Source organism: Lagopus muta, chromosome 6 (assembly GCF_023343835.1).
Source record: "Lagopus muta isolate bLagMut1 chromosome 6, bLagMut1 primary, whole genome shotgun sequence".
Classification (NCBI taxonomy): Eukaryota; Metazoa; Chordata; class Aves; order Galliformes; family Phasianidae; genus Lagopus; species Lagopus muta.
In genome coordinates, this window is record NC_064438.1 from 12219494 (window position 1) to 12240687 (window position 21194).

Here is a 21194-nt window from a genome sequence, read left to right on the forward strand (position 1 = left end):
TCTAAAGTAAATCCTACAGTAAATAGCACTTTGAATTGTTTTACAAATATCATACAAGTCACACAGAGAAAACGTACTCTTCTCAGTCTATCTTCATGGGAATGTGTGGAGCAAAATGGGCAAATCTGACAACCTATTTTCATTATTTACAGCCAAGCATAAATTTGACTCCATCCATTTTCTAAATTCATGGCCTGCTGTAGTGTTTTTTATATGTAGTGTCCCGTGCTGGCATTGCAAATACTGTGCATGTTTCAGATGAGAACATCAGAAAATTGATTTTTTTTTTTCAAATCCACGTTCTGCTGTCTTATTCCCATACATAATGTACTCTGTGTGTCTAAAACGTGTACAGCCATTCTGCACAACTGATATCAGAAATAATATTTCAAACACCTGGGGTAAATTGAGGGAGGGAAAAAGCAAGGATTTTTCCCCCTGGGAATATTGCACAAAGGCATAAATCAGCATAAACAGAATATACTCAAATGCACAAACACAACTCACAGTCCACTGCCTCTCCCAAGCTCTGAGCAACAGAAGGCTTCATGACGAGCAGGTCATTCATGCACCATCTGTCGTCATGCAAGCACATGATCCGATCTCTAACCGTGGTCTTCTGCTCGCAGGACTAGGAACCACTGCAGGCCCGTTTCCGAAACTGCCCCTCTATGCGGAAGTACAGGCGGCGGCTGTCACACCTAACGCGATCACGTTTTGTTTCTCCTCCCACTTAACAGACTTTATTTTATTTTGGTGCAGTGCACACGAACGCAGTGTCTAGGACAGACGTGCTACCTTTTATAGTGTCGCTATAGAACTCATTAGCTGTGACCCCTTAATTTGCAGCTGGAACTAATAAACAGTGCATAGTGTTTCAATAGCCTTCTGCTTATATGTTTGAAGATTCGAAACTGAATGGTGAGGTGGCCAAGGCGGCGCTGGCAAACGAAGACTGTCCCCACATAGACCAGGCTATTACGCCTGATGAGGGCCTGCCCTTTACCCGCTCTGGCACTCGGGAGAGATATGGACCCTGCTTCCTCTTATCAACCGGGGAATATCCCTGCCCGCCTGATGGAGGAATAAGAAAGGGTATGTAGCTGGGGTCCTGTAACTATGTAGTTAGCAACCGTTTTAAACGAATAAGAACAAGTCAGCTATAGCTCTAGCACGCAATAGTGCGCTTGCTGTAGAGATGCACGTTTGGGCTGGAAACCACCACTTGATGTCTGCATTTGGAGTTTCTAACCTATTTCTTTCAGAAAGAAAAGCCTGAAGAGCTGTAACTACCCCTTGCAGTTATGCTAGACAGCTGAGACTTCCACCCTAATCGGTGCAGTAAGCTTCAGTGCAGTGAGCTTCAGTGGAGAGCGCTCTACAGTGCCCTCAAATTAGCCCATTCTTTAAGGAGAGGCCAGTTAGCATTTGACAGCAACAAAAGTTTGCCACTTTAAAAGCTCACAGATTTTACAGACTCTGAGGAGCAAATACCTGGGAGGTAGCAGGCAAAAAAAAGTTAAAATGCAGAAGCAAAAGATCCTCAAGAAACATCAAATGATTATTCGGCTACCTTAACAGAGCACTAAGGGAAATTATTTGGATCTTCACCGCTGTTTTGCTCAGTAGAGGAAGAGAAGCACATAAGAACATCTGTTAGCACAGGTGTCTTCAATCGCAAAATCATTCACCTAAAATCACTTTCTTTTCATAAATAAATCATTACTAGTTAGTTTCTCTGACTTCTGACAGCTACAGATCTCTCAGGAGTCATTTCATTTTAGTTTCATTATGGCCAGAATCATTCATATAGTGGCAAGAAGTCAAACTGAATGAAAAAAATACCTTCCCTTCTTAAAACAGGCTAAGTTTTGTTTAAGTTACTTAAGCTGAAGAAACCGTACAAACCAAAATAAGAATGACATGCATATGCATAAAAGTCAGTAAGAAATGGGGAAATTGGAAAGGTCTGTCTCTTCAAATCAGTGTTTATCACTGGTGTACTGTATATAGTATATGATACAGTCAATATTTTAAAACTTCAAAGATTGTACGACGTAACCATACGCTGAGTATGGAGTATAGAATTCCCATGTGCCATTGTATGATGGGCAATAGTTATAGTAAATGCCAGTTATAGATAGTGTATGTATTTCTAAGTTTAAAGCTTATCATCAACAAAGATATAGTTGGACCACAACACTTTCATGTGAAAGTATAACCTCTTAAATTTACCTTTGTAGCAAAGTGTTTTACTTGATTCTGTATTGGATAAGCATTGGCCGCGTTCATTCAGCCTGGGCGAGTTTGGGTGGTTCCAGTGGATCAGGGGAACACTCCAAATGGCACATCCTTTGGGATGAGGAATGTATGGTTTTCACGATGCACTGCAACTGCCTCTCGTTACTGAATGAAACAGAGGCTGGTTGGCTAAAGAGTAATATACGTCAGCATATTGTTGGCCTGTTTGAAACACGTTGAGAGCATCTTAATTGTTGTTCCAACAGAATTTCACCCATAGTTTGTGCAACTCTCCGTACACTTGCTGAGCTGTTTACGTGCATGTCTGACAAAGGCGGGGGGTGGGGAGGGGAAAAAAAAGCATGCAATTTTGTTTTCTTTTTTTTTTTTTTAATGCTGAAAACAAAGGAGTAGTATCTCTATAGCAACAAAGTAAATTACATGGATTGCTGCCTTTTTATTTTTTCCCTCCCTTTCTCTCTCTTGTCCTCCTTCCCCAAAGCTACCAGAAGTCTAAATTCTGCCTGAAGTCAAAATGCATGAGGTGACAGGGAATGGTATGCGTGAGTGTATGTTTGAGACATCAAAAATCCCCCTCCTACTGACTTTGTTTTAGGGTACAACCACATCGCTGCCTGTAGGATCAATTACACAGCCTGACTATCCTTGAAAAACGATTTTTTCTTGTTTTTTATTTAAACTTACTCTTTACTTCAGTGGCCACGCGAGTCAAGTTGCAAGCGATACTACTCTAGCATGTCTGTGCATGCAGTTGCTATTGAACTGGCTACAATGTTGACCTCATTCTTAGTCCATTCTGTCATTGATCCAATGCTGTACTTTGCATTTTTCTTTTAAATGAAGGTTACGAAATGTCACGGAGCCTTAACAGCATAGCTGGCATAAGTGGAAAAGCGATAGGATTATCCTCAGTGTCTGCGCCCTACAGCTCTCCTAGTCCAGTGAGACGCTCTTGGTCTCCCATCCCATCTATTTTGTAGCATGGATCAGTAGCAGAGAATGGTCTAAAAAGCTTTATTTTCAATTAGCCTATGCTATGTTGCATATAATCCAGGTGACTAAGTCTGAAGATGCAATGTCTCACAGTAGCACCTGCTGGGAATGGTGTTACTACTGATGCTAGGTGACAACACTCCTAAATTGCACTCAGATGACAGTAGGCAGGCCATTCACGTGGTACTGGTGGGCCATAATGTGCTGCATGGTATCAGTACATAGGATGAAGGGTAGATGCACCAGATAGCTTCCTTCCTGGTGCATCGTGCTAGTCTATGCTTATTGTGGCTAATGGCGGATCTACTGGCTCGGTATGGAATGGGTTAGGCATATAGTCGATGCTGAAACATGCCAACGATGGAAGATTTTGCTTTTCTCAGGATATTTTTGAGCCATAGGAACCCTGCAAGAGTTTGAGCAAACAAGCACAGTAGGATGAAACGTTGCATGGGCGCCTATCTTAAGCTGAAAGCAATACTCAGACACACTGTAGAGAGGTCTCAGTCTGGCTGACTGCATGGAAAAAAAAACCCTGTTGAAGAAGAATATGGCTGCCTCTGCATGTAGCTATTTCACCTTTTCCTCCTTCCTTTAAAACTAAGATGCCGAGCTTGATGTGAAAAGCACAGGGAAGAAGCTCAAGTACTGATTGTATTCTTTACATGCAGATCTTTGCAAAGAAAGTCCAGTCATTGCTAAATATATGCCAACAGAGGCAGTCAGAGTGACCTGACAAGGCAAGATGGAGATGAACATTGATGGCAAATAAACATCTGTGTGGAACTGTGCAGGCATAGAAGACCTTCTCATTTGGACAAAGTTAACTCGCTCCATGCAGGTTTTATGGATGATTCTTCGTGGTTCTGGAGTTGTACTAGAGATGCAGGCTTTTTCTACGGCCAAAACGTAACAAAACTGTAGAAGATCTCTTTTTTTTTTTTTCCTTAGTCTTTTTTTTTTTTTTTTTTTTTTTTTTGTTCCATAGCATGAATTGCATGAAGACAAAAATTAAAAAAATAAAATAAAAAAAAAAGCAAGAAACACTGCAAATGTATGATTAACTTTAAGGAGAGAAAAAAAAAAAAAAAAGCAAAGTTATATATTTTCTTTCAAAGCTCTTTACTTTTACATACATTGTTGTAGCCAAAATGTAAAACAAAACTGTACATTTCTTTGCTATGGATCGCTTCTTTTTGTATACGAGATACTGAGTAATGGTTTTAAAAAGTGCAATCAGGCAGTCATGGGTCATATTGACCACGCCTTCACAGATCATCACACCGACATGGAAATCAAGAACTTTTAATCCTAGATGTGTATAAAAATAAGAAACTATTTTCTGTCTGTTTTTGTTGGCATGCTTGTGACACATGGGATCTTCCTTCGGACCTGACAGTAACAGCTGGTCTAGATTTAATTTTCCAGCTCTGGTTATGTTGTATTTTATTGATGTATAGATCCAACGTAAAGACCCTTCATAAATTGTTCATATTAAGTAATCAGTATGAATTTTTAAAAAGAAAAAGGTGTTATTTTAAAACTGGGACTTATAGTACAAAAATCAGGAAAATACTCAAGTATAAATTGTCTCAAAGTTTAAGAAACAAGACAACAGCATTGTATGCAATTTAGTACTGAGTAAAAATGCATGCACAATGTTATGCAAAACAATTCTAGCATGAAATAAATTTTGTATCATGGTTTCAGTGCCTGCTGTATAGTGTTAAAGGGAATCCTTTTCAGAAGTGATCAGGGGTTTCCAGAGACTTGCTTCTAAAACCTTGAATAAATACAGTGTTCTCAACAGAACTGTAGGAGAAAAGCTTGGTATTGCTTTGGTTCTAAAACGCTAACTTGGGTTAGTAGATAATAAATGAAGCCTGCAAACACTTGATACAACCAATGTCTGAAGAATCCACATCATTAGTAATTTTATGAGGAAAGATTAAAAAGCTCTATAATTATCTAGGTATCTTCCTTTTCCCTCCCCAAGAATAATAAAAGTTTGTCTTTTTAGCTGATGAAATGAATTCAGTTTCTTACTTTCTTGGACCTCATCCTTCCCTTGTTCTTTATTGAGCCACAGCAGTCCACCTGATACAAAACCCTGAAAGAAATCCAGGTGCCCAAGTAGTGCTTTATTTGCTACACAAAACATGCAGCAGTAAGAACCAAGAAACACAATAGGATTGGGTTTCACTTTAGATCCTGGAAATGGCAGCTATGGACTATGCGTCAACAACATTTTGGAGAAGCACTTTCTTGAAGGAAGGATACATCCATCTTTATCCTCACATGAAGCTCTTTGAAAGAGTTAGAAACCTTTCAGACAGAAGCTATGACACCTGGGGCTGCGGAAGTGAATGAAAATGGAACAGCGTCCCTAAAGCTTGGAGAAAGTAGAGATTAAAATGAAATAAAAACACAAGAAACTCTCATGGCTCCGGTAAGTGCTGAACCATAAGCAACAACAACAAAAACCAACTGCAGCTGGACTTTGTCTTCATAAAACTGCTACAAAAGAAGAATGAAGGAGACCTCCAGCTGTGTTTTAGGAACAGGAGAAAGGCTGATGATGTGAACTAGAACATAATTAGATGAAGGACTGCAAAGAAGCTTTCTAACAGTACGTACTCAATTTCTACTTCAGTCAACTATCCCCTCTCCTAAGAAGTATTTTTCTCCTACTGTCGTTAAGCTGTTTTTCACAGCCAATGAACGGACAATTTTCTTACCTTCAGAGACAAGATCCAGGTTAATCCAGGATCCAAAAGTTGTCTAATGAACAACTTTCCCTCTTATAGCATATTAAGAAGACAGAAATAGATTTCCCACATTTTTTATTTAATGCTAGAACTCAAGGGCCTTGTGTGAAGACTGCTCCATTACCATAATAAGGAACATGAACAATTCAGCCTTGTAAATCCCACATAGGTCTTCCCCTTCTGCAGTGCTTTGCATATATATGAGCTTTAGCTATAATGAACAGGTTGGGTACACGTGGCCTAAGGCAACTGTAATTCTGCGCTACTTTTTGCGCTACCACATCTACCAGCCCCATTTTCCTTTCAGTATTCCTTTTTCTAATTCAAGGTATCTGTGCCTTCAGGCACTCCCTGTAAACCCTTCAGAAACTCAATGGCACTTCCTACCTGGTGCTCCTCAAGTGATGCTCTGCAGCTTAAGACCCTACTGCTTCCCCTTGCACTATAGAAGCAGCACCAACAACTGGAAAGTTGATGTATAGTTGATGTATAATCCTACATTCAGTAGGATCTGCTGCACCAAATCCTGACACTGAGTTTAGTGAGAAACTTAACACAGCATACAAGCTGCTTTACATTCAAAGAGGTTTTCTGGGTTATTAGAACATTAAACTCTTCAAACATGCTCACTCCCATCACAGGGGGTATATATTTTAATAAAAGAATTAAGATGCGTGGCTGAATTCTGGCCTCACACTTGCAATAATGCCACCAAATGCTTCTAATGTCAGCCAAGGTAAAAACAGTAGCACAGTCAGCAGCTGAGCTGAACTCTGCCCCTTTCCTGCTGAAAGTGAACATCCGGGTTTCTTCCCCTGGAACCTCATCTCCCAGCAATGGACAGCCAACCAGCTGAGCCTGCCTCAATACTACTGCTTCCTCCAACTGGCACTCAACATGGGCTGCTGTCTATCACAGGCAGCTCACCCCAAACATGTGCAGCCCTGTGCCCTTCTTTTCCTGGGCAACCCAGCTGTGCAAAGCACTCTCCACAGCTGCCACTTTAGACAGCATGGACCTGAAGAGTGGTTTCTGCTCCCCGACTCCAACAAAGAACCCAGCTACTACCACAGTGGTAACAGTCACGTGCAGCAGTCATTAATCTGGATAAAGTGATTCTTCACATAAATTGCCTTCTTTCTCCCTAAAGTTTCAGGTCCAAGAAGAAAATACATCACTGAAACAAATGTCTGCTAGGACAAATGAGAAGAATGAAATACAACAGAGAGCGAGCAGGACTAAGGCAAGGACGCTCACAAGGAAACTGAGATCTGAGCCGCTTATGAAAGATATCCTGAGGCAATCCCAAGCAGAGTTATTAGCCTGCCACTTTGCATATCCTCTGCGTGGTTTCAAAGCGCAGCAGCACCCCGCTCTGCTTTCCATTTATACGCTGAGAACAACTTTGCCTCTGCACTCCCAGAAACTAACTTCATTTCGTGAAGATGTGCTTCAATTACGTAGGTTATTTTTAAGTCACTCATTTATTTGAGTTTGGGCATAAAACACCTGTCTGTTCAGAAGCCCCAAAGCTTCTGCACTCATCTAGGAGTGTAGGTGCACCCTTTCTCTTTCATGGGAATATGAATGCTTGTTTGTGATCAAGAGCGATATTTAAATTAAAGTTCAGCCTCAAATTACAAAGTACATCCAGGAACTGTAGCTCTTGACTTGCTTTGCTTATCACATAAAACACAGGAAGATGAGTTTCCTGGCCCTGGCTGAGCAGGCCAGGCTTCCAGACCTCAACTCTCCCAAAACTGTATGCAAGTACTTAGGGCCCAAACATCTCCATACAAAGAGCATGTGCTCCAAGGCTTTACTGGCTTCTCTACTGCTCGCCATGGGGTTTGTCAGTCAGCCACAGGCAGAGCGTTGCTGTCATATTGGCACAGTTACCGCTGAGGGCACACATGGCTGCAGGCATGCAGCTCAGCTGTGCCAATGTGACACCAACAGCTATGGAAAGAGGAAGGGATGGCAGGAAGATAGTGGTGCAGGGAGAATAGAAGGACACAGGACTGGTCTAAAGAGTGGGGTGAGCAAACAGCAGGGTTGGGAGTATGTGAAGAACCAGCCGTGGGGGTAGTGGGGAGGATGAAGAAAGCAAGGAGATAAGTAGGAGCACGAGGCTGACCTATAGACTTCAAGGACCGCTGGCCTGAAGCAGAGCCCTGGCCTGGGCATCATAAGACTGGAATTTTATTCTTGGTTCTGCTGTAGACATGCTGAGTTACCTTGGCTGGGACTTGTCAATTTTTTGTGCCTCATCTCCTGTTTCTACCATGTTGCCTCTTTTTAAAGTGTTCTGAGGACAAAAGATGAAAAGCAGAATTTAAGTAGAAATAGTTTTTCATAATTACGTACTCAGAATTAAGGCATCAGAGGAGAGCAGCAACTAGATTATGTAAGAGACACCATGCTTCCTGGTCTGCAGAAGAACACAGTGCTCTTACAGGGATTCCTTTCCTTTAGTACTTTAAAGCAAAGTATTATTATGGAAAATGATTAAGCACCCACACAGTTAAAATGACAGAGCATCTTCATTACTGATTGGCAACCCCTCTGCTGCCCTAATTTAAGTACCACAAGTCTTCATGCATTCAAATCAGTACAAACAAAACAAAAGCTAAACTCATTTGTCATTTGAAGCAAAAGAAAAAAAAAATCATTTCAGAACATGAAAAATCTCCCAATTCTTGATTCTACTTTCAAATGATAATAACAATAATAATAATAATAATACAGTAAAAACAGTCTTTCAGCAAAGTGTTCATATTCACTTAAATTATGATGATCAGGGAACTGTCATCATACAGACTGTGCTGTGTATGAGTAACAAGTTGGTCTATAGACAAAGCAGTCTGGAAATAGAGGAGAAAGATGAAAATTGAGAGGCTCACAAACACAGGAATTGGACTTAGGCGTTTCCAACCTGCAAAGGCTTGCCTGAAAATGAATCAAAATCCAACAAGTTGCAAACCAAAAATGCCTGAAGTTTCAAAAAATAAATGTTCATCTCCATGGCCAGCTTTCATTCAGGAATTACTTTGTTGCTCTTGATGCTAACTAAGCTGAATAACATCTTCCCCATAACTCTGCAAATACATGTTTCCCCCCTCTCCCATAACACAGCACAAGGTCCATCCAGGTCACAGTTTCAATACTCAAAGACCATCTTCACTGCCAAGTACTCTGTCGCATATTTTCTTTCAATGTTCCACAGAGGCAGAAATGAATAAAAACTGCCTCTGCATTAAAATTGGGCGAATGCAGAAATGAGTGAAAGATGAATCCGTGAACAAAGCTAGCAAACAGCTGAAAATGTCCTTTGGTTCACTGAATAGCTGACTAGCAGGGTTACAAAATAACAACAGCAGCTTTACCTACCCAGTTTCTTCCATCAAATTCTGAGGTGCAAATGGAAAACACCTCCCTTTATTGTTATATTTTTGGGCCACTTCCATAACTAACCATTTCATTTTAGGACTATTAAATCGTTCTTTCTAACACAGAGCAAGATGACAGCATTTATCAGGAATTAAGAAAAACACAACAGCTATTATAAAAAGAACAAAGCATGTACTTCCATGGTTATTTTTGGAAATAAATTAAGAGTTTGATATGTCTAAAGTTCCAATCTCCAGTTATTTTTTGAATCAGCTGTAGTCTTCTATCAGTCTGGCATAAAGCCCATTCTCTACTGTACATATTTTTAAACCACACCAGATGATTATCTGCCATTTCTAGCCTTTGGGAAGCAAGTCATACATTTGCTTCTTAAGTATTTTTCTTCCCTTTTCAGCTGCTCTCAACTATAAGCTGATAGTAAATAACAAAAGCACTAAAAACTGGTGAAGAAATTTAGAGCCTTTTAAAAGACACTATCTAGTTAAGAGAAAATGCATGAGGCTTGCCATATGGAGAGGGCTTTTTAGTGAAATCATAACCACAATATAACGAGAAAGATCTGCCATCATCTTGACGATGAAACTGACTTGAAGTCTCGCAAAAGTCAGGTAAAAGTTTGACCCAGAATTTGTGGGATTTAGTGGAAAAGTAGAAAAGATTAGCTTATGTGCTGGGCAGGTCTCACAGGTCTGAATTAAAGATTTCCAAGACTGGAAGGTGAGAACACATGATACCGTTTCAACTGAAGAGAACTGGAAATTTCAAGATGCCTTATGTGCAAGAACAAAAGCTCACAGCAAGTCTAAAATTCATGTTCTTAACAAACAATGAGAGAGGGAGAGCTATAACATCCAGAAAGCAGAACAGCTTGTGTTTGTACCTCAGCTTACTTGCATCACACCAGTATGAATGCTGTACAGGGCCTTCATTTTGAATTCCTGCCCTCCCTTCACCTGCTTTACCCGACTATGCTAGGCTTTTTCTACTGCCACTCATTTAAATGTTTGTCCACAGTCTCCTTTCTTCTGTACATCCAAACTTACCTCCTTCCTCCGTTTTCCATCCCCAACTTAAAGTCTTATGTCTCCAAAATGTCAGATAAAACAAAACCAAAGCACATTCCAAGCAGAAAAGCATAAAGTCAATCAAGGGACTACACAAAGTCAAGTAACTTAGTGACTGCTAAGTGGCCTAAACAAATCCTCCAAGAGAAAGAAACTTCTGAACCAAGCATCTTCCTACTTGCAGCATTTTTTAAAATGGCACAGAAGTGTCTTGCACAGGTTCACATGGAGGTTGGTTGTGTAGCAACTGCAGATGCCCTATGGCTTCAAACAAGAGAAATACGTACAGCAGCTTCCTTCGCCTCCTCTGCCCAAAAGCCTAAGATCTCTCTGGTCTGAGGGCAAAGAGTTCAAAACTTCATCCATCTCCTCACACACACACCTCATTGGCATGAGAAGGGAAGAGAGAATGGCTAAACAGACACTTCTTGCCTTCTTCCAGTGTTACACACTGGGAAAATATTACAAACCTTGTTAACTTATTTGCATCTGAACATATCTTGCTTAAGAAAAAAGCTTGTTTAGCACTAAAGACCTGCATAAACACATCCTCTTTGCACTGCAGAAACATTAGTGTAGCATGCTGGCTCTGCATTTTGCTTTGCAAAGACTGACCTTCTCTGGGACACCGATCAGCAATATCTCCTGAGCAGCAGCAACAAAGAGCATTTCTTTGCTTGACTGAAAGCCTTCCACTGTGTGCTCCCTTCCTTAGGGCAGAAAGACTCTGCTGATACCGTACAATGTTTTATTCTGCAAACAAAGCATGCTGACATACAAAACATAGCATTCGTTTCTGAATGAATAACTTTTTCTCTTTCCACATTCAACCACGTAGAGTCTACAATGAGCTGTCATTCATTCTTTGTACTACAGCAGCATCTTGAGATCCCGACTAACTGCAAAGGATGTATGTAGTACATCAAGTTCTCAAGACAAGATATTACTTCCCAGCATTTTCAATATATATAGGCAAGAGAAAGAAACAGAGAAAATGCAGCTCCCCTCCTTTGAAAAGATTAACAACACAGGCAACATGAAACTCAAGAACAGGACCAGGAACAAATAAACAGACACTTTCTTCTTTAAAATATCAAAACATTCTTCACGTTTCCAAAGGCAAGCATGAAAGAATGACCAGTTCAAATAACCACGTCCCATTTATTTGTTACATTAGTTAGATTCCTCTGAAAGGGACTGCACCAACAGCTTACTCAACCAAAACATGCCTAATACAGCAAAACCTAGGGCCTGTGGGTCACATACTAGCTATCATTAACCAATGAACAAAATTATTCTCAGCATACTTCCCACTGAAACAAGATAATGTTTATTCAGTGCACAGATCAGAGGAAAATGAAAGAAGGAACTCCAGATGAAACTGCCTAAAAAGCATGAGCAACTGTTCAGTGCGTGTATCAGAGAGGTTGTTTTAGGCAGAAAATAGTACTGAGGAGTCAATAAATAGCAGCCTGGTCAGAGAAGTAAAAAGCGTCTGAAGTAGCAGTCTAGAACAGGGTATTACTGTGAAGAACCACAACCGATAGAGATGAGAAAATGGAAGATTAAATCTTGCACAGAGTGGAAGATTCAATTTTGCACTTTTTGCAGTTGGTCCCATTCTGTTATTCTAACAGTTTCCTTCAGTATCTGCAATGCAGATATAACCAGCTTATTACTACAAATTTCTTCTCCACTGAACAGAAAGACAAAACATCTGAAAATGAGGCCATGAACTGTAACCACTGAAAGAGCAAGGAGAAAAAACCTCAGAGCCCATATACCTCCCTCCCCCTTGTGAGTTAGCTGACGGGTCAATACAGTTTTGCCATCCTATTTTCTAACAGCCCTTCTCTTAGTACTTTGCAATTCTATAAAGCCTCCTCCCTGGCAAACCCTCATTTAAAAATTAAACCACTGTTTAGTAACAGTAGTTCTCATTAAAAGGTGTGTTTACCACACAGTACTACTCCCTATATTTAGAACTTGACATACATCAAATACCACAGCAAATTTAACTATCGTGGGTGGTAAACATCTAGTTTAATGGCATCCACTGCATTTGCGTGGAAGAGTTTTATAAATAGCTTCCAAAATTCTGCTCACCATAGGCAGTTAATAGTATCTGAAGACAACTTACACTTTTCTCTCACCACAATCAGTGTAAGGCATATGTTTCTCTACCCAGCACTCACCTGGGGCTAGTATTGTGGGCACTCTCTGATCAGAATCTCAGATGGACTGCCAAGCTGATGTGAGAGCTGACGCTACCAGGAGCATTCTGGTCTGCCTTTTAAGCTAGAGAACTTGTAAAAAGTTTCTGTTTGTATTTGGAAGCCTTCCTATTCAGCTGCAGCTACAAATACATCAGCTATGTTGGATCAAACTGTCCTCAGCAGCTACAACTGACTTACGCTCTTTGACAAGACCTCTTCTGTTGTTTCCAAGGGCTCTCAGAAGATTCTCTTTCCTATCAGTAGCTTCAAGAACTTTAGGTTTAATTTTCAAGTTAATAATAATTTGTGTGGATCTGCAGCCCTGTGAATATATATTGAATGGATGTCTGGCACAGAAGATAATTCCTCAGAAACGCTGTTCCTCTCAGTTTAATCAACACGTAGCTTATTTCAGAAGGGCCTCATTTTCTCCTTTTGCCAGTCTTCTAAATCATATCTACTTTTTCAAAATTCTGATCTTCTGTTTAAAATGTGCATATGCCTCTATTTATGTTCACTGGCATTTCTCTTTTCAACTGGATTTCTTAAGATGCTGGGAGTTCAAAACTTCAATAAAAGCTGGCAGGTGCAACACATGCTCATCGTGACATACAGATACAATAATAAAAGACCAGAGCTGGCCCCATGTTTCCACCTTCTCACACTGTTTCCTCAATCTTTTTTTTACTTTAGACTGAATTTTTACACTAATGATAAGTGATTAGACAGGCAGTTTCCTCCTCAAAGACTTCTTAAAAAGTCATTCTTTCTTCAATATTGCGTCAAGGCAAAACATCATTCTATCTGTGGGTAAGAAAGTCAATTCCTGTACAAAGAACCCATGACATAATTTTTTAAAATAACTGTTTGATTTTTATTTTTCCCATGCTGTTCTAAGCACGCTCTTTTCTTATAGTTTGGGAACAAACTTCCACACTTTCCAGCTGCCATGTTAATCTCAGGCAATCTTCTTGAAGAACTTCTGAGCTACGCAACCCAACGACGTCCATCCACATCCATGTTGCTAAGATTTCTGGTGTCCTGAGTCTAACGTGGAGTTTTGACAAAGAGCCAAGGAGTGTCCTGCCCCACATCCAATTAAGATCTGTTCTGCGTAACCAACAGCTTTCACTGGCTTTGGTACATGAATGTTTGCTTCTGTGCCGTCACCACACATCCCATGTTCGTTCCATCCCCAAGAGAAGCAACAGCCACCTAGAAGAGAAGATACAAAACACTGAATAAAGACAAAAACTACAACAGTTTTTTACTAGTTTAAGGAGAAGGACTAGCCATATTGTCTTCTGGCTAGATTCTAATAAATTCTGCTTAGGCGAGAAAAAAATGTTCTCGTTCTCCTGAAATAAATAAACAATATATTGTTTATAATATATAAATATTAAATATTTAAAAATAAACTTTTTAAAAAAGTTTATTTTAAAAATAAAATATTTAATTTAATAATTAAATATTAAAAAATAAACAATATAAAAATATAACAATAAAACAATGTGTTATTCTTTATCACTTCATATTATAATAGCATAAGAGATTAAAAGAATAAAGACTTTTGAAAATCACTTAGTAAATACACTGTTCAATATTTATCCAGTGCCCACAGGAATCACTCAGTATTTTAATAACCCTTCCTGAAATGGGATTCCTACCTTTCAAGTTCACTTTTGTAAGCAAAATTTGGTAGCACAAACTGAACTTAGTGACTTTAATTCACACAGCACGGCCTGTAAGATTGAGGGACAAGGGCCATGAGGCAGAAAAACAATAGTTCATTGCTGCTTTCAAGCGAGTAGGAATGAAATCTCACCTTTTCCTTTACATGGACAACATGCCTTACTTGCGAGCAGCACACCTCTTCTGTTTGCTTTGGTACTACTATACTGCTGTTATTATCCTTATTTTCCTTCATTATCCTTTTTTTATCTCCTCTTTTATATCCCAAATCATGGTCCATGCATTAATATTATCCTACAGTACTCTTTCTTAAAGCACAACATGTAAATTCTGTCCCATAAATAGCTAGCATAAGAAGAAAAAACAAACAAACCCCTGTCTTCTTTTATTAACAAGGGATATTTCTTCCCAACTTCCTTTTCCTTATTCATCCATCACAGAATTGCCTGTGAATTTCTGTAAAGAAAAAGGAATCCATGCTGTAAGAGAGTGATGTTCCTGATGCCAGTGTAATTTCTGATATGCAGCAGGTATGACAGCGTGAAGCGCCACTCTGGAGTACAAAAGATCAGAAAAAAAGCCAGAATTCACCAAATTTAATCTCAGTCACAATTCTGAAATCATTTTACTTTCCAAAATTGGCAAACCAATTGCTCCAAAGGTATACTCTCCTCCAAACTCCACTCTCATCCTGTGTCTCTACATATTACTCTATCAAAAGTTCTCTTCTGTAACTATTTGTAAATGTTACTAAAATCAGATAGAGTTAAAGAAGAGCTTTTATTTTCTTGATGCTCTTTGAGGAAATAGACTACTGCAAAACACTGCTAGAATGCCACAGTGAGCTAAATACAGCTCACCTCATCCAGAAATGGTAGTTCTCATCCTAGAAGGCTCCAAATTCTCTCAGTAGCATGCATGTGCAATATCAACAGCTGAACATACAGCACAAATGCACATGCTGTAGAAATGTACCAAGAAGAATGCAGCAGATCACACGTAACAACCACTGAATAGAACATCTAAGAGGTTAACGCTTTTATTTTTATTAAGGCACCAGGTAGAAATATTTATGTAGATATTAACAAGCAGCAAAAAGTCATCATTAACAAAGAGACTAAAGCTCATCACATAAAAATTATTCAGGGAAATTGTCAAGCTCAAAACCATCTGCATGTAAGGAAAAGCATTCTTTTGCACAGTTGCTAAAACATGGATCCTGCAGAATAAGCCTAATGAGAGTGGGAAGACTTCCAAATTTAATGAAAAGGGAATGTAACATGCTCTTACATTAACAAGATGACTATAGTAAGCCTTTTGTGACGAGGCCACTAGCAATTAGTACAATGACTAAAATGCAGTGCGCTGATTTGCTGGTATGGGGACTCACTGCATCTGAATGGTTGTGGGGTTTTTTTTCATCTTATTCCAACAGGACAAAAGAAAGGAAATCAAAAATTTTGTTCACCTTCAATTACAAACTGCTCAACAAGGTATTTATGATATAATAAATATATTAAGAAACAGATACTAGTCTCTTGAATTGAGAAACAGACCTAAACATCTTCTTAAAAAATTTACAAGCTAAGAAAACCACCCACAAGAATATCTGCCAGAGTCAGAAACACTGAATCTTCTATACTACTCTCCAAGCATTCTCCCAGCATGCAAAAAGTGCAACAAATGCATCCCTGCATCCAGCTCCAGCAAGCTTCATGTTAACTGAGACAGGCTGAGAGGGAAAGCTGGCAATAGGGCATACATGCAGAGTAACTAGGATTTATGAAAGGCCACACACAGATATATGGGGAGCCAGGCAAGATCCTGAAGGGCCGAGGGGGGAGCTGACAGATATAGAATAACAAGGCACAAAGAGGGCTCTCATCAACATTGAGTCACATTTCCCAAAAAGCTAAAAGGCAGAGAGTCTTTCTGGCACAAAAAGGAAGGTGTGCAATACCTTAGATACCTACATCTGCCTGGGGAAAATGTTCTGAAAGGTTTGGGCACAATGAGGCCAGCTGCTAGATTTCTGTCAGAGAATGTGCAGAGAACACACTGAGGGCATTTTTTGCCCTCTCATTAACGAACCATGCAGGAGGGCCAGCAACATGGCCATGGGGCACTGGCTGGGAGGGAATGTGCAGATTTGGGATTCACTGGCACAGAAGCTGAATCCAGTGAAGACCAAAAATAATGAAGCACTTACTAAAAAAAAACTACATAGAAGGAATAGATGCAGAGCTCAATGCCTTCATTAAAGGGAACTAATGGTTATCCTCTGGCCAAAGGAAGCCAGTTTCATTTTAATTCCTTTTTCTTCCCATACACACACGTTTTGTTTTATTTTATTTTATTTTAGTTTGATGGGGGGGAACTATGAGAAGGCTGGGGATGGCAAATGTTTCCTGCTCAGAACAGAAGAATTCATTTGGAAGGGACCTACTTTCACCAAGTCCAACTGCTTGACCAGCCTCAGGGCTAACCTAAATGCAGTTCAAGCATTTTCAATTCTTTCTGTTCAGTTTATTACTGATAAAAACCTACAAGTTTGTCAGCCTAGGTCATGATGGCAAGAAAAGGTTGCAGCAATGACTACCAGGCTTTTCTCAGTGTAACTTCAGTGACAGCTGCAATCCACAGCTTGATTCAGCTGGAGGGATGCACTCTTAGTTAAAAACAATCTGCAGTATCTTGGATGGGATTCTGGGGCAGTGGAGGTTTAATTCGCTCCTTAAAACCAACTACTCCGTTCTTCAGATGAGAAGACTGAATGCTAGGAAATAAGCAGCTTTGAATGAGATTTCAGTGCATTTCAACCACCTACAAGACAAGTGATTTAGCGATAGGTACCCTCAAGTCTTCTTTAATAGTCAATGGAGGCAATTCATCTTACCTAAACACCGATGTCAAAAGCAAATTTATCTCACTCTGGTGATTACAGAAGGATACCAACCAATTGTCTTAGGCCAGGCAGATCATTTTAAACAGCTGAAGATAGGTTATGACAAATCACATCTTGCAATGAGTCTGAAGGTAAAGTAAAATCCCTTGGAAACAAGAGGTCTACAAACACTGCTGCTGCCTAGTTTCAGGCTGCAACCTGTCTGCTTCTAACCCACTGTGCCCTGGAGACCAACCAGTGAGATCTTTAAAAGCCTCTTTCTTTTCTTTCTCTGTGCACCCGCTCCCACTCTTCCAGCCACACATACACAGAAGGAAGCTGGCTTTAAAGACAGCTCAAGTATCTTGAACTAAGGTATTCAGCAGACAAATTTGCATATTAAGGATACATCAAAGTATTTTAGCATCGCTCTATTATATAAGCTCTGCGCTCTTAGCAGTACTCCAACATTTCAAAAAATATTCTCTTAACTTTCAATCAGTGCTACTCTACAGATGGTCACAGATAAAGTTATAGTTGGCAAGAGACTGGCAATTTGCTAGGAGCAAATCTGAGAACTTCAAACAGAACCAGGGCAGAACCAAGAACAAAATGCATTGTATCAGCCACCCCTTCTGACTACTAGAAAACGCTTTAAACCTCACAAGGCACAATGTAATATACAAAGGATTGAGACTGTATCTCCCCTAAGAAGTGGTAAAATACAAAGAAATAAAAAGTCTTCCTATGTTTTCATGATACCTAGTATCCAGGATTATCATGCAAAATACAAGTATAGAAATATCTCTACCGCTTCTGCATTTTCGTTAGCAAGAGTTATTCCATCATTAGAGGAAAACATTTGCAATTTTAAAACATAAGAAACAGTTACCATCAACTCTTTTCTGCAGAAAGACATGGAAACATAGAAGTAACTACAAGAACACTCCAAACATTCTGCAAAGTCTTGTAACAGGCTAAGTTTAGTAAGTGGAATATAAGACAATGTGACTCTAAGGCATTTGATGTCACCTCCCAAAGTAGGAAGCAGCCCCGTGCTATGCAGCACCCGCTTCCTTGCAGAGCTGCACTCACACCCACCTCTCAAGAAGTGAGTTGGCATGGCCTCCAGGCAGCCTCACCAACTGCTGTTGAAGTTTCTCAGGACCATGATGCTCAGAAACATGCACCTGACTTCACTGAAAGTTAGAGCAAACCCATGGGCACTGCAGCTCTCACTTGAAGTGCAGATAAGAAAAAACATGTCTTGATATCAAGTATGAACTCAAGTTGCTAGAGACATGCTGACTTCCAAGTTGGCCTCCAGACAGTTAGTATCCCCAGTGTCCCTCCCAGACAGCAGACCAAGATCACTCATTCTCTCCCCAGCATAGTGGTACCCAAGTGACAAGTCAGCTGCCGTCATGTCAAGCACCCTGGCTGAGCCTGGCACCTAAGGAGGACAGCTTCCCAGCAGGGGCTCACAGCACACATCTGCAGCAAGCACCACATGGATAGAAGGATACACATCTAATGCAAATTTCACTTGAAATGGTAAAGCCCAGTTTATAGCTTCTCCTTCAGCACCAGTATCCATTCCTCTGTAGAGAAACAGGGAAAGACAAAGCAACAATAGCCCTTATAAAAATAAAAAATAAAAAACTGTATTCTCATACAAATGTGATGCCATTTGCCTATACACTGTTTTTATGCATCAGACAAATAAGTAAGCCCACTCACTAGTGGTAGAGGCATCTTGCTAATACACAACAGGAACGGAGATTTCTTTGTTTTTACAGAGCAAAAGAAAGCAGTAGCTCAGTGGCTCACTGCACAAATTAGCATGCATCTACTGAAAAGAATCCTTCCGCATTATACCAGACAAGCCCTGGCCTAGGTCCATCACAGTTCTAGTTCACAAGGGATTTTATTTTCTCCTTCACAGTTATGCATTGCCATTCTGAAAACAAAAAGCTGAAGAAATGCATAAAATTACATTCTAGGATTTAAAAACAATGTACTTGTAACTTTAGATTCCTTGCGTTTCCACATTATCAGTTTTTGTGCAAGAACTGAAGTTCTGCAAGAGGGAGGTGTTTGCTTTGCTGTGAGTAGGTAGCAAAAAGGTGAATCTATTGCAAGCATTAATTGTTCACATTTCTGTTTTCACAGGCAAACGCCAGTGGTACTTCTTATGACTAAGGCTCACGGGTGCTGCACAGGGTTTTCCTTTTGGTATTACTCAAACATTTCAATTCCTTCCAGCAGGAATGCATCTCCACCTCAACACCGAACAAAATGCGGACTCACGACTCTGTGCGAGGCTGAATGTATCTGGCCCACTGACAATACATGAGGATTATATCATACATGAAACTGCTGCAGTGCAGAGAGGAATAAGCATTAAAGATGCTTGCTTTTTACACCTGTAGAAGATGAATCTTTACATTTTGCTCTCACAGCATAGGACAAGAACACCTCGTAAAGTTGTCAGTGAGGAGATTTGTCATAAGGCTCTGAATGCAGCACTGCTGTCTGCTCCATCGGAACATCAGGTGTGGCAGTGACGTTCCTACCCACAGCTTCCATCCCTGCTTCTCAGACTGATAGGCATGACATGTGTCAGTGCTCTCTGTATGACCAGCACTAGGCAATCGTGGCCTCAGCACTGAGACAGGGGCTGCAGTCCCATGACTATTTCTGTGTGACGTCAAGAAAAACAAATGAAAAATGCCTGTTACTAAATGCTTAGTAAGAGGATGCCCATGGAAAGTAAAACAGCCGAAGCAATATGTCAAAACACACCAAGAAGTGACGAGTCATTTAAGTGCCCCAGACCACATGGTGCCACAGCCATTTGTGCCAACATGGGCATAACACATTCCTGTGTCAAATTTATATATGCTTTAAACAGAAATAAATGATTATTCAAAGAAAAGGAAGGGACAGCTGCAACTTGCTCTGACCTAGAACACTACAGCCTAGAACACTACAGCCAAGACCGAGAACTGAAGGAACTGAAGGCCATCTTCAGCACAGCCTAGGAAAAGTAACAGATAATGAGAAGTACAGAGATGAACACATGCAAGACTCTGACAAGCCCTTCAACTTGTGCTACAGCCACATGCAACTTACTGTGTACACAGTGTAAACCAGGAAGGCAGAAGTTACAGACAGCAAGGTGAGCAGCAGCGTGAAAGTGAAACGGTGCTTCCTTATCTGTTGGTTGAAATTAGAAGAGATCACGTTGGGGTCTCTTAGGAATCCTCTCCTCAAGCAAGAAGAGCTAGGTAGAAGAGCATTTTGGAAATGATTTGGCACTTTGTGGTTTTTAGAAAGCAGCTCTTTGTACCACACCCCAGTCTAGTTACAAGCCTGTCATTTTAAGGAGATCATGCATGTTAGGCTGTCAGCCCTTGGCAACTTATAAAAAATAAGTATGATAAAACAGAAGGTAAAAAGACATTTATCTCCAATTTCTTCTTGTCTGACTGCTACTCCCTTTCCCTGAAGGGCTGTTTGCACCAATAAAAGAGAATATTTGGTTCTGGGATTTGTTTCTGAACATGTCCTTTTCTGGAGAATGCAATTCTCTGTAACTCAGAACCAAGAGGTGACACACATAAACCTTCTGGCCATCTTCTGTAGAATAGCTTTGTGCTTAAATGGGCTTTAGTTTGGACGTATCCCCTTTCATTTTCCTTTAACTGCAAGGCTGCATTTTGGTCTAGCTACAAGACACATATGAATGTGTGTTACTGCTGAGCGAAGATTAAACAACTGCTTGCAGATATTAAAGCGAGGGCTTTTCTTTTTTTTTCCCATGCTTAACAGGTGGACTGGACTTTGAGGTGAAGTCCAGAAGTCATGGGCAGAAGTGTTAGAAACACAAGAGCAAAGTTGA

At 40.2% G+C, this 21194-nt stretch overlaps 2 protein-coding genes across 16 annotated transcripts in view; one reads left to right on the plus strand and one right to left on the minus strand.

Moving 5' to 3' along the window:
- The window catches only part of KCNC1 (potassium voltage-gated channel subfamily C member 1), a 116316-nt gene extending 95897 nt beyond the window's left edge, over window positions 1–20419 (plus strand). Inside the window, exons 3-4 of one of the 7 annotated variants that reach the window (XM_048948419.1) lie at window positions 907–1095; window positions 3106–4234. In XM_048948419.1, coding sequence (XP_048804376.1) covers window positions 907–1095; window positions 3106–3242 — 326 coding nt within the window. In that variant the 3' untranslated portion in view covers window positions 3243–4234. Of the gene's footprint in view, window positions 1–906; window positions 1096–3105; window positions 4235–19462 lie in introns of those variants that run through there. The other 6 variants (XM_048948421.1, XM_048948420.1, XM_048948422.1 and 3 more) reach the window with 6 other exon arrangements.
- Window positions 4481–21194, minus strand: part of SERGEF (secretion regulating guanine nucleotide exchange factor) — a 136748-nt gene continuing 120034 nt past the window's right edge. For 4 of the 9 annotated variants that reach the window (XM_048948442.1, XM_048948445.1, XM_048948441.1 and 1 more), the window contains 2 exons: window positions 20426–20509; window positions 9427–13929 (listed from right to left, as the gene is read on the minus strand). In XM_048948442.1, coding sequence (XP_048804399.1) covers window positions 13739–13929; window positions 20426–20509 — 275 coding nt within the window. In that variant the 3' untranslated portion in view covers window positions 9427–13738. Of the gene's footprint in view, window positions 8332–9426; window positions 13930–14779; window positions 14863–20425; window positions 20510–21194 lie in introns of those variants that run through there. The other 5 variants (XM_048948453.1, XM_048948444.1, XR_007377700.1 and 2 more) reach the window with 4 other exon arrangements.